The sequence below is a fragment of the Echinops telfairi genome, unplaced genomic scaffold, assembly GCF_000313985.2.
Source record: "Echinops telfairi isolate 266 unplaced genomic scaffold, ASM31398v2 ScPeMD7_8;HRSCAF=38, whole genome shotgun sequence".
In the NCBI taxonomy this organism is placed as follows: Eukaryota; Metazoa; Chordata; class Mammalia; order Afrosoricida; family Tenrecidae; genus Echinops; species Echinops telfairi.
Genome location: NW_022103905.1, coordinates 13,773,506 through 13,786,850, shown reverse-complemented (window position 1 = coordinate 13,786,850; position 13,345 = coordinate 13,773,506). Strand labels below are relative to the sequence as shown.

Below are 13,345 nucleotides of genomic sequence, written 5' to 3'. Positions count from 1 at the left end.
GTTTAGGTCCAATTATCAGTGTACAATAAATGAGGACCATGTAAACTATGCTAAGGGTGTAGAATCAATACAATCTAGATGCTATCAGAAAATTATCAGGTAGTAAAACATAAATGATACTCTTAGTTTATAACAATTTAGCATAAGGAGTTCATTAAACTTGTGTTGAAGAGCTGAAAAGCAGCAAGAGTACAAAGAGGTAATGTGGAGATACAGTAACTGCCACATTTAGCGCTGTGGGAACAGAGAACAAGGATAGAAGCTTGGGGAAAGGATCCTTCTGAGCTTGCACTCAGACTCTGAGGTTGGGGCATTGCCCAGTGGGTACTCATGCCTAGGAGGTGGCATGTTGAAACTAGTTCTGGGAGGAGGTGGGAAGCTTAAGACTGGAAACAATACCAATTCAATAGTGAAGCACTACTGTTGGGGTGACAGGAAAAGTAAGCAAATGGAGGAGCAAACATTCCTATCTCATCTGCTGGAGCCTCCTAGTATCCTGCTGTTCCTGTGGGAAGAGCCCAGCTAAGGAGAAATGTAATTTGCAAAAGTCTTAGTCCCAACATCAATGAGGGTGGTTTTGGAGCTAAGAAAATGCATGACTTAATAGCTGGCACAATGATCCAACAGGTTCTTTCAGTTAATCAACTTGTAAGAAAAAATAGAGTGATAGTAGAGATATCTATTAATTAAAAGACCCATTAATCCATTAAAATGTGTGGATCATAGTTTGATCCTGAACTGAACAAACCATAACAAATAGTATGAGTTACTTGTATTCCTATTAGATAATAATAAGGAATTGTTGTTAACTTTCTTAGCGATGAGAAGTATTATGGTTGTGTCTTTTAAAAGTCCTTGGCTAAAATATTCACAGATAAAATGACAAGATAACTGGATAGGTGGAGTAGTGAAGGGACAAGGTTGGGCAAATATTTATGGTTAGTAGGGCTGGATACTGGGTGTATGGGTTAATAATGTTCTTCTTTCAACTTCTACTTCTGTTTTTGTTTAGAAGTTTCCATAATAATTGTAATGGAAAATTTTATATTGTTAAATTTTACTTTTTAATCTCTTATTTTGGCAGTAAGCTTTTGCTTTTGCTTGCTCATATACCATTATTGAGCAAGCTAGTCCTCATATACATTGTTACATTTTGACAACATCTTGAAGAATTGAAACACAAATACTTGAATGCCATAATTCTGGTTCTAGAAGTGAGATGTACATGTATGTGAACACATTAATATTGACATCTTCACTGAATCAATAGCAAAGGTTTGGAAGCAACCTTATTGTCTACCAACAGGGAGAGGACTAGTTTAATAAATGACGTTACAATCATACTATGGCACGCTATTCAGTTAGTAATGAATGAAACCATTCTGTATGTACTCGTATGGCATGGTCTCCAAATAAGAGAGCAATGTACAGATCAGTAATTATGGTTTGCCACTCTCTCCTGTCACACTCTCCTATCCATCCGAAAATGACATACTATGTCTAGAGTATCTGTGGAAAAGTGGAAATTGCCTCAGGGACAGAGAACCAAATGGCGGGGTTGTCCAGGACCGGAAGGAAGAGTTTCTTTTTACTGAAGTACAATAAAACATACTAGGAGAGCAGAGATGGGATGGGTGAGTACTTCTGGCGGAAAGTATGTGGAAGACTTTAGGAAGAACAAAGATAATAAAACCTAACACTATTATCTAGCAAAACCAGAAAACATATCAGGTAATTAGAAATAGGTTTTGCCTTGAGAAATAGTAAATGATTTTATTTATAAGTAGGAATATTATCTGGGTTTTCTTTTTCTTTTTTAGGTGGTGATAGTGGACTGGATGGGTTAGGAGGACCAGGTGTACAACTTGGAAGTCCAGATAAGAAAAAACGCAAGGCCAGTACACAGGTAAATTGATGTTTTATGACAGCTTTTCTTCACTGGTATGATCAGGTTGATGAGATAAATTTAAATTTACTCATTTCCTATCCTCATTCAGAACCGAATAGTGAATTCTGTAATCAGTGACTATTATTTATTTATTTATTTGAACTCTGAAACCACTAGCTATTGTTAGACTGTAGGCCCTGAGTACATAATGGAGGGAGGTGTGGACAGGGATATTAAAATGTTTCATATGAAATCTAATTTGAGATAATTTTTCAAAATCAAAAGTGCCTATAATTCTATTAAAATATTTTAAAATCTATGAAAGCAAGATTAGCCTGAAATAATGTTAAACTATTACACTAATTCAGCGTTATGCAGTTCATTAAACATTTGTGGAAGAGACAGCCCTTGTTTATCTTTTGGTTTTAATAATTCTAGGTATAGGCTTTCAAAGTTTGAAGCATTTTTTTTTAGGATAAAGTCTATGAATAAGTATGTGTGTGCTGCTTGCTTTTTAAAATTTTCATTTTGGCCTCCATCTGTTAAACTTACCACTTGACTAAAACTGGCGGTTTATTTTTCTAGTCTGAGACCCAGAGCTTAGTGCTTTGGGAATATTTCAATAACTTTCCCCCACAGTCAAATTTTAGATGCTGTTTATTGTTATTTAATTTTATGGACATCTAGGGTCTAAAAGGTATTTTTGGTTATAGTGTATTTTGGTTTTAAGTGAAAGATTTTAAGAGTTATAGGAAAGCAATTTAAATGAAAATTGTGATAATGAAACCTGTTTTCGAAAACTAAATAATGTGGGGGTCCTAAGTAAAAAATAGGATTGTGGTGCTCACTTCGGCAGCACATACACTAAAATTGGAACGATACAGAGAATATTAGCATGGCCACTGCGCAAGGATGATACGCAAATTCGTGAAGCGTTCCATATTAAAAAAAAAAGTAGAATTGTGCTCAGAAAAGACTGTCTTATGTCCATTTCTAAAAGAAACTTACATCTTTTTATCATTAAGTATCATGAAGTATAAACATTAATTGTACTCAAAGGGTCAAGTGAACCAAATTTTCCTAACATCGCAAGAGAAAGTTGACTAAAACCAGCTTTGTAGGTGTTAGCAGGAGATTTGTAAAATGCTGCTGTCTTTGATCAAAAACATGTGTTTTACTTTGCATTCTCATTTCAGGGGCCTTCTTTTCCTCCATTGTCTGAGTATGCTCCACCACCCAATCCCAACTCTGACCACTTAGTGGCTGCTAATCCATTTGATGACAACTATAATACGATTTCCTATAAGCCACTACCTTCGTCAAATCCCTACCTTGGCCCTGGTTATCCTGGCTTTGGAGGCTACAGCACGTTCAGAATGCCACCTCACGTTCCCCCAAGAATGCCTTCCCCATACTGTGCTCCTTACTCACTCAGGAATCAGCCACATCCATTTCCTCAGAATCCTTTGGGCATGGGTTTTAATCGACCTCATGCTTTTAACTTTGGGCCACATGATAATTCAAGTTTTGGAAATCCATCTTACAATAGTGCACTAGGTCAGAATGTTGTCAACATGCCTAATCAACATTTTAGACAAAATCCTGCGGAAAACTTCAGTCAGATTCCTCCACAGAATGCTAGCCAAGTATCTAACCCTGACTTGACATCTAATTTTGTCCCTGGAAATAATTCAAATTTTACTTCTCCTTTAGAACCCAATCATTCTTTTATTCCTCCCCCAAACACTTTTGGTCAAGCAAAAGCGCCACCCCCAAAACAAGACTTTAGTCAAGGAACAACCAAAAACACCAACCAAAACTCCTCTGCTCATCCACCTCACTTAAACATGGATGACACAGTGAACCCCAGTAATATTGAATTAAAAAGTGTTAACCGGAACAACGCTGTCAACCAAGAGAACAGTCGTGCCAGTAGTACGGAAGCTGCAAATAACACCCATGCAAATGGGACACAGAATAAGCCGCGACAGCCTAGAAGCGCAGCAGATGCATCCACCTCTGAAAAAAGCAATAAATCCTCTCTCCACCCAAGCCGTCACGGCCACTCATCTTCCGACCCAGTGTATCCTTGTGGGATCTGTACAAATGAAGTGAATGATGATCAGGATGCCATTCTGTGTGAGGCATCCTGTCAGAAATGGTTTCATCGGATCTGCACTGGAATGACTGAAACAGCCTACGGCCTTCTAACTGCAGAAGCATCAGCAGTGTGGGGCTGTGATACGTGTATGGCTGACAAAGATGTCCAGTTAATGCGCACTAGAGAAACGTTTGGCCCACCTGCTGTGGGCACGGATACTTAATCATAGGCGTGAGCTAAAATGCTTTCCCCCGGTGTATCACGAAGGTTCAGTGAAACAGGATTTTAGTGTTTTACATTATTTTTAAAATTCACACGCTAAAAGATTATTTACCTTTTAGTTTTTATTAATGTTACATGTTAGTACTAATACAAGTTTTTAATGATCTCTTTTTGCTAGCTGAGAATAATGTATGTGGGAGTGCTATAGAAGAAATCATACAAATAAATGTTCATTGTTATTGTTTATCATAAACAAAAGCCTCTTGATGCTTCAAAAAGAGATATTGCAAATGTAGGCAAGTTTTAACTTTTGAAAGTTAGAATCATTGAAAGAAATACTTCATTGCTGAACTTTGAAAGTGCCACATTCAACCATTAGTTCAAAAAGCTTTTCAAGGCTATATTTAGCATGTTTTTAGAACAAAATGTGCATAGCTATAAGATGGGGCGAAGCATGGGTGTTTTTAATGGGTGCTTTAAGAAGCATTAGAACATGATACCAGGTTTTCCAACCTAGACTAGGGTGCTTGAAATTAGTAACTTTCCAAGTCAGTTTTGCAGGATATCTGTTTGTATGACTATGAGACAGAGCTTCACATATAGGAGAAATACCATATTTATTGATTAACAAAGATTGTACCATATGAAATTGCTAATATTTAATCAGCTGGAAATTGACCGCAATAGTAAGAGTTAATGTAAGTATATTTCCAGTTGTGCTGTTTATAGTTATAATAGGGTGATGCTCTTAAATTATCTTGGGTTATTCAGTTGTTTTTAGTTTTCTAGAGAAATAAACAGTGTTCTCAGTAAATTGTGAATACTCTTTTATAACTTTAAACTGGTATATATTGCAAATAAGGCAGGTGGAAATATCAGTTCAGCCTTAGAGGGCTTTGCTTATAAAAGAACTACTCAGTAGTGGTTTGAAAAGTTTTGTTTGGAACCAAAAATGTGTCTCAGAGGACATCAAAATTAGCTTTAAGAAAAGATCAATGGAGAGCCAAATAGAAAGCTAACTAACATACCTAATCAACATTTTAGACAAACTCCTGCTGAAAACTCCAGTCAGGTTCCTCCACAGAATGCTAGCCAAGTATCTAGCCCTGACTTGGCACCTACGCCTTGCAGCTAGGAGTGTCTGTTGTAACTTGGGGAAGTACAAAAAATGGGCAAGAAAAGAAGTACCTTCTTGAGAGATGATAAAAAATGGAGACCATTTGAGATGTGCGCCTTAGATTCAAAACTGGAGGAAAAGAAAAAGATTCAAAATAGCAAAGCCAGTGTTTGGAGTGTATCATAGCCTGTGAACAACAGTACTGAATTACATTTGCAGTAATTTATATCATGGTTCAACTTGAAGCTCCGAAGCATGCCACCCACATTATGAGTGCAACCAAAAAAGTGATGAAGACTGTAAGCCTGGTAGTCTGCAAATGGGACAGTTTATTACTAAAATCTGAATGAAATAGGGATAGCAACAGCATGTTATAGAGAAATTAAAAACATGCATGAAAATTTGATTTTAAAACGTGGTAACAAACAAACAAATAGTACAGCACTTGACCTCCTAAGTCACAAGCCACCACTGAAAAGTCCATTGAATTGGGCTTTGAAATTCTGTCACATTCACCAGACCTTAATCTAATGGATATATTTTTCATTATTTGTAGCATTTGGTAAGGAACAGCACATTACCCAAATGAGAAGCAATAACTGGATTATTTCAAGAATTTATTCTTTCTGACAAATGGATTTTATAAAAATGAAATAAATGTTAATATCCTATTGGGGAAAAGCTATTGATGATGTTATATACTTATTTTTTTAATGCCATATTTTAATTTTGACTTATAAAAACAGCAATTTCATATGGTACAAGTTAGTAAAGGTTTTTCTCCGCTTACCTTTCACTGGTCAAAAGTCAGTACAAAATGTTTTCAAAGTTTTAAAATACAGATATTTACAATTTTAAGAAATGAAATTATATTAACTTTAGTACAAGGCACTTCCAAAAGTTTATGGGAAAAATTGTATTAATAGATAACGCAATTTTTTCATGAACTTTTTGAACCCCCCACATGCTCAGTACTCTTGTGCGTGAACTTGTATCAGTTGAAGTAAGTTAAAATGCAATATTTAAGTAAGTTAAAATGCAAAATTTGACCGACTCCTGACATTTGATGTTGTTCGGTAGTATATTTAAAGATCCTGTTTGCTTATGTTTTATTTTTGTTAGATAATTTTTTTAAATATTTAAAGATCTAGTTGTGTTTTCTCTTGGAATTCTAGTGATTTTTTTAAGAATTGATGCACTGTATGCTATGTGCACAGTTCTAGTAGCATGAGGTCATAATTTCTTATGACTGAATACAAGTAGATATTATGAATAGGACCTTGTAGTATTCTCAGGAGTTAACATTTAACTTAATAATTCTTCAGTTGTGTTCATCAGTAAGAGCAATTATGGAAGAAAAAAAAAAAGAATAATTAATGCAGTTTCTTAAGCCCACTGTTGCTTATAGTTCCGCAGGTAGGCTGTTTTTGTGACAGTGACGTGAACACTCCAAAACTAAAGCTGCTTAACCGGGAATGTGGTTCTTTCATTTTCCATTTCCAAGTAGGTTTTAGACTTCCAAGTAAGTGAATTTTTATTCAAGTGTTTAAACCCTCAAAGCACCTTCCTCAAAGAAAAGTCTGTAAATATTCTAAAGAAAAACCTGTAGTCGATTCTGACAATGAATTATAGCCAAAATTACCTAGATGCAGTTTGGTGGGAAAAGAGATAGACAGTGGCCTGATGCACATTTGCCCAATTTGGTCCCAAATAGCTATTCTACACATTGATATGGTTTTCCTGTGACTAGTGGTGAGCTGCTCGGGATGCTCCAAAATAAGCTGTGCGGGAAAGGAACACCCTGAGTGGACTGGTCTTCTGCTGAACATTACTCCTGCTTGGTACAATTCTTGTACACCACATACAAAGCATTAGAACCGCAAAAATTGAGTAGAAAAATCTTAGGACTTTCTCCTACATTGTCAAATGTTGCTGAAATTTCACCTGGTTGTCAGCAGGTAGGGTTTCTTACCAAGGCCAGGTTACTGTGAGGGAAAGCTTTAATACCCACTTCCTTTCTCAGAACTGCTTTGTTCCTTCCTAGCCCAGTGGCGTCTAGATACTACAGGGCTCGCTAAGATAGTTTAGCTTGTTGGGGGGAAAAACTGTTCTTCAGATAGAATGCTTATCATTAGATTTGTGGTCAGTGGTTTTCTTTTATATGAAATTCTTTAAAGTACTGCGATTCTTAGCCAAATTAGAGAGATCTGTAAATAAAAGCTGAAGACTTTCTTGTACTAGTGCTAATTCTTCATAAACACTATGTAAGTGTACATTTTCTTTGATTAGACTCCCAACTCTGCTAGTGGTAGCAAGGGAAACAAGCAACCTTGCTAATGGTTAGGTCACCACGAAATCTGCCACTCTTAATCATCTCAACTGAAACCATTATCAAGAGTCGTTTACCAACTATTCTTTTGCACATGCTTGTCTTGAGCACATTAAGTACAAATACTGTCCAACAAGCTGTAGTAACTTTGTATTTAATAATAAGAGGCTATAAGAAATGATTTTAAGGGAGCTCTAAAGAGTTTTTGGATTTCATTTTTGCTGATGTGTGAAGGTTTCATATGCATGAACATTTGTGCTACTTTGAAATTTTAAATTAAAAATATTTAATTAAAATGATCCAGGCTCTCAAAGTTCATTTGTAAATAGTGGTCTGGAACTCTATATGAAATGATCAGATTCCTAAGGGAACTCCTAAAAGCTTATTTAAACCGTGCTGTAGGTTACCCATTGTACCATGCTGACGTTTCCATTTTCTGCAGTGAGCGAAGCAGAGGCCTTTCCAGGTCCTGATGTGATTCAGTAAGGTCATTAGATCTTGATGTGTTTCCAGGTTGCACTGAACTCCAGTGGAATGCTATATAGACAGACTAGTTTTCTCCCACCTGGTTCTCTACACAGTACCTTAAACCTTCCTATCTTTACTACAATCTTTGTATGGTTGTGGTTGGTCTGTTTTTAAGAGAAAGTTAGCCTCCCCCCACACCAACCTTTGCTATGATGCAAATGAAATTGGTGCATAGAATAGACTTTAACATCTTTTTTTTTAAGACTATTTAGAATGGACTTCAAAATCTAGTGTTTCAGACAATAAGACTATATTTCAATATGACCCAATAATATGGGAAGCAATATTTTTAGGGAGTTGACTGATAGACACTCTTGAGAATACTTCCAAATCTCTTTCAAATTGTTGTGACTTTTTAAACAACTTCCTTTTCTCTACATCTGAACTCAGAAGTTTTCTTCCACATTTTGGTAACCTGACCTTCTCTACCCTATCTATCCAATAGAGCAATATGAAAGTAAAATCTATACTTTCCAATTCTAAGTGGCAAAATGACAAGATTTTGGAGAGAAGCCTGGAGTTAGGAGGCTAATGATGGCATTCACATCTCCCAGGATAAGTGGTCCAGGGAAGGCAACCGGGAACGAGGTGCCATGGATAAGCGGCTGCCTGCATTCCTCAAAGTTTTAATGAAACCTAACAGATAAGCTTCTTTGTTGTACTTTATCAATAATAACACCACTTGCTGTTGTGGAACTTAACTCTAAATTCCTGTACCTTTCTTGTTCTATAGATAATATAGATGTTGTTGTTAGTTAAAATTATACCATTTATAAAAGAAAGTCCTGCTTCTTATCATGATGTATGTGACTTAAATGACTGTTTCATATTAAAACTATTTCTTCCTTATGTACTGTTTACATATACCTCTTTTTGGGATATTAGTTCAGTACTTTTATATAAATCTGAATGTGTTCCACATTGGTGACATGTATTTTGCAGTAATTTTTTGGTTTGTTTTTAGAGCATGTCTGAGGTAACACATGCACTAGTGCTGTGGTCTGTGGCAAAATTACTGTAATTCAAATTGGAACAAAATGTTTCCAGACTTTGTCCAACATTTATTCCTATGGCAAAGGAAATTACTATGTAATACGAATTTTTTCTTATGCTGGTATGTTTTAAGCTACTCTATGAAGTATGTGAAACATCAATATTTATGGATTAGTTGATGGCCGGATGTCTTTGAAATGGGAGAGAGTGGAAAATTTCATGTTAGCAACTCATGCATTCATAATACAATAAATGCTTCTTTGGAATTTGATTTTAAAAGATTCCATTCACTCCATCATACCCCAAATAAGTAGTGATACTGATCTTTACTCTTTAGTAAATTATTGGGATACCACAAAACTCTACTAATTTATTTAGAATTTTTATTCCTTAAGATGGTATTTTCTTTGTACTAGCTGATGAAAACATTAGTTAATAACAATCATAGTACAGCCAAGGTTTTAAAGAAAAATGCTTAATCTGTGGGCAAAAGTTTAAAGCCTTTTCAAGGCATTTAGTATAGAAAATGAATTTAAGAACATTCTAATTTAGACGTTAAAATAAATATCCAAAGGAACTGTATTAAGTAGTTCCTTGGCAAATGCAAGTTTGTATATTTGAAATTATATGCTTGAAAGGAAAAAGAAATACTTGTGAGTGCTTAAACTGCATATCTCTAAAATATTCAAAATTGTAGACATCAAATTATCCTGAATTAATGAGGCCTTACTATATTAATGATGTATGTTACAAAATGTCTCTGTGTGTTAATGATATATATACAGCATCATTTTGGGCATGGCTGTGACATTTTGGGCATGTCATTTTTGGCTATTGATAGGATTGATAATAGCAATAAAGCTGATTTGGTTCTTAATACATATTTTTTAATGCTGGGTACCATATTGTGTCATGATCTATCTGCATTTGATGTTATGCTCAGTATTTTCATAGATCTATTTTTTGTGTTAAATTTTAAACTTACATGTTAAAGGTTTACTTTTATTTTGTATTTTCACTTATAATCGTTTAGAACTAGTTCTCTTTCTAGTTAAATCATGCTGTTTAAAGAAGTATTACTATTAAATGATTTGTGAATTGCTTTGTAGAATATTAAAGAATGAAAATACTAGATTACCCCTAATTGTTTATTTTCTTTATAGGGTTAATATATAGGTTCCACTTTTCAGAGAAATAAAATTGGCAACTGATTGATAGATAATGAAGTCTGTAAGGGCTTCCAAGTGTTACATCAAATACTTCTCCATTCTGAATTACTTTATAATAATAAATAATGGTAAACTGATTCTTTTTCCTTTTGAGCTATTTAACTCTTACCATTTGCCCCTTTTCCCTTCTTTGTACAACATGCTAGAATTTAAAATTGGAAGAGTTTAATTTGTCTTCACATTTTGGCTGTTTATTCTGTAGTTAAATAGTAAGACAAGTAGTAGTTCTGCTGTCAAAACACTCCGTGTTATTGTTGGTCATTATTTTCAGGGATAATGTTAAATGTCGTGTGCATTGTATAAGGAATGTTGTTTAGCACTATGTAGACCTACTAGTTGTAAACAATGATGTATATAGCAGGCTTTCTTGAACAATATGTATTCTAGGTTTGTTTCCTATAGTGTTATTTTGCTTCAGATTCTTTTAAATAAAGCTAGTTTTTAAAGAGAAAAATAACTGCTTTTTAAGTTCTTGACTTTCATCAGGACATGTAAGGATGAGAATTTTGTTTTTTTGAGTGGGAGACATCTGTGAAAACTACTAAACTTTATGTTCTTAAGTTTTCAGTTGTGTTGAATTTACTTGACACGTTCATGTGAAATTGCCCACACGTAAGCCTGTTTCTGTGCTCTGTTTTGCTCTCCCAGTTCACCTGTCATTCCAGAAATATTTTACCGCCGTCTTTAGTGGTTACTAGGGGCGAGTGTGAGGGAGAAATAGGCAATTATTGTTGAAGGAGTACTAAGCTTCTACTGAGGGTGATGGAAACTTTCGTAATCAAATAATTGTGATAGTGGCATAGCATAATGAATGGTTGGTTATATATCTTACCACAATTTTCTCTAAGTGGGAAGTCCAAATATTAAATTATATATAGTCTAAATTATTATTTTTTTCATGAAAGTAGGCAGAAAGCAGATCTCAGGTTCCAAAGCCCATACATTTAATTATACATTGTATGCTTAGTTATATATGTATTTTTAATTTAATTTTAAAATCATTTTATTGGGGGTTTATACAACTCTTATCACAATCCATACATCAATTGAATCAGGCATCTCTGTACATATGTTGCCCTCATTCTTTTCTTAGTCTAATTTATTTTAAGGACATCATATGACAAAAAAACACGTAGAATTAGATCAACATCTATTAAAAGTGGTTATCTAATTAATTGAAAAAGAGTTTATGAGAATAAGTTACTTACAGATCGAATGATCCCAATTTATGAAATTCTGGAATGATTAGTTACCTAGTGCTGCTTTAACAGAAATTCCACAAGTAGGTGGTTTCAAAGAACAGAAATTTATTTTCTCACAGTTCTGGAGACTACAGGTGCAAGGGGACTGGCTCTAGGAGAAGGCTCTCAGCTTCTATAACTTGGCTTTCAGCTTCTATAACCTGGTTTTTAGATTCCTTGACAATCTCTCTCTGACGTCTATCTTTACCCCATTTGTACTGTTCTCTCATGTCTAATCTGCTCCTATTATTTTTTTTAAACTCAAAAGTCATCAGATTTAAGACACTTGACATTGATATAAACTTATTAACATAAAGCTATTATCCCACATGGGATTACAATTACAGGGATTAGAATACAACACATATAGGACATGTACACAATTTATATCATAGACCCAAGTATCAGTGATATTCATCCTTGAAAAGTGAAAGTATGTGTATTAGTCTGGGTACTTGGGAGAAACAAATCAACAGAAAGTCATGTATAAGAGAGTTTTATATAAAGGTTAAGTGCGCATCAAGAAAACATCCCAACCCAGTGCTGCCCAAGCCCACAAGTCCAACATTAACCCATATGTCCGGCACCAATCCAGAAACCAATCCAGAAAGTCCTCTTATCTCACAAAACAGACGCAATGACGCCGACTGCAGGAGGAAAGCCGAATCAGTGAACGTGTAAGCATTTCAGCCCTGGCAGGGGTCTCCACACGGCTGCTCCAGCATCCAGGGCTGCATCGGGGTAGGTCCATGTGGCTTCTCCTTGGGGATGTCTTTCAGGAAGTCAGCCTTGTAAGTTGAAGCTGGGAACTGCTAAGGCAGCTGCACCCTAGTCCGACCATCACAAAGCAAGAGACCAGAGAACTCGAAAGGTGAGGCTCACCAAGCCATTTATCCCTCCGCCCTTCAATTAATCCCACGTGTGTTTATTGGTCAGGTTGGCACAATAAACTAACTCAGTATGGGTGGTTTTGCTCATTGGCATTAAGAATAAGCATACATTCTCTTGGTCATGAGCAAACTTTTGTAAACAAAGAAAGGAAAAGGTATCTCAGGAAAGTGCTCATTGAAGACCAATGTTTAGTAATATTAGACAAAATGGAATTTAAAACAAAACGGAAATCACATTTTGCCATAATAAAATGGATAGATAATTCAGATGTATGAGCATGTAGCAGACCTCAACATAAATGAAGCAAAAGATAATTGTAGAGAGAAAAGCAATATTGGGTGAGATTTTAAAATAAATTTTCATCCGTCAATGACAATGTAAGTAGGAGAATAAGCGTTAAATCTAACAGGATGCATTTAGGTTATTCAAACAATAGAGGGTCTAGCAATAGGGGTTTATTTCACATAAAACAAAGTTTTAAGAGAGACTTTTCAGGATTGGTTAATTCAGTAGCTCAAAGGCAGGAAACGGAATTGGTTAAGATCCTCTGTGATTCTTCTGACTTTCTTGCCTGGTTGCAAGATGACTATCACTGCTCCATTTTCTCTCAAGACATCTGAAGCAAGCAAGAAATACAGCTCACGTTGCTCTGTTTTTATTAGGTAAGGTCTTCTAGACTCTCCCAGCTGACTTTCCTTTGAGAAATGGGACGATTAGCTCAAACAAGATGTCATCCTTTCAGGCTAGACTTACCTTCTCTGAAAATACTGCCATTAGATACACAGACAATAAGGTATAATAGCAAG

At 35.5% G+C, this 13,345-nt stretch overlaps 1 protein-coding gene and 1 non-coding gene across 2 annotated transcripts in view; both read left to right on the top strand.

The window, feature by feature from the left end:
• Nucleotides 1-6,210, top strand: part of PYGO1 (pygopus family PHD finger 1) — an 18,605-nt gene extending 12,395 nt beyond the window's left edge. The window contains exons 2-3 of the mRNA XM_030884512.2: nt 1,821-1,906; nt 3,085-6,210. Coding sequence (XP_030740372.2) covers nt 1,821-1,906; nt 3,085-4,212 — 1,214 coding nt within the window. The 3' untranslated portion in view covers nt 4,213-6,210. The remainder of the gene's footprint in view (nt 1-1,820; nt 1,907-3,084) is intronic.
• Nucleotides 2,729-2,835, top strand: LOC115868227. Its single transcript, XR_004045489.1, has one exon. It is a non-coding gene; the product is annotated as a U6 spliceosomal RNA (small nuclear RNA).
• Nucleotides 6,211-13,345: the final 7,135 nt, after the last annotated feature.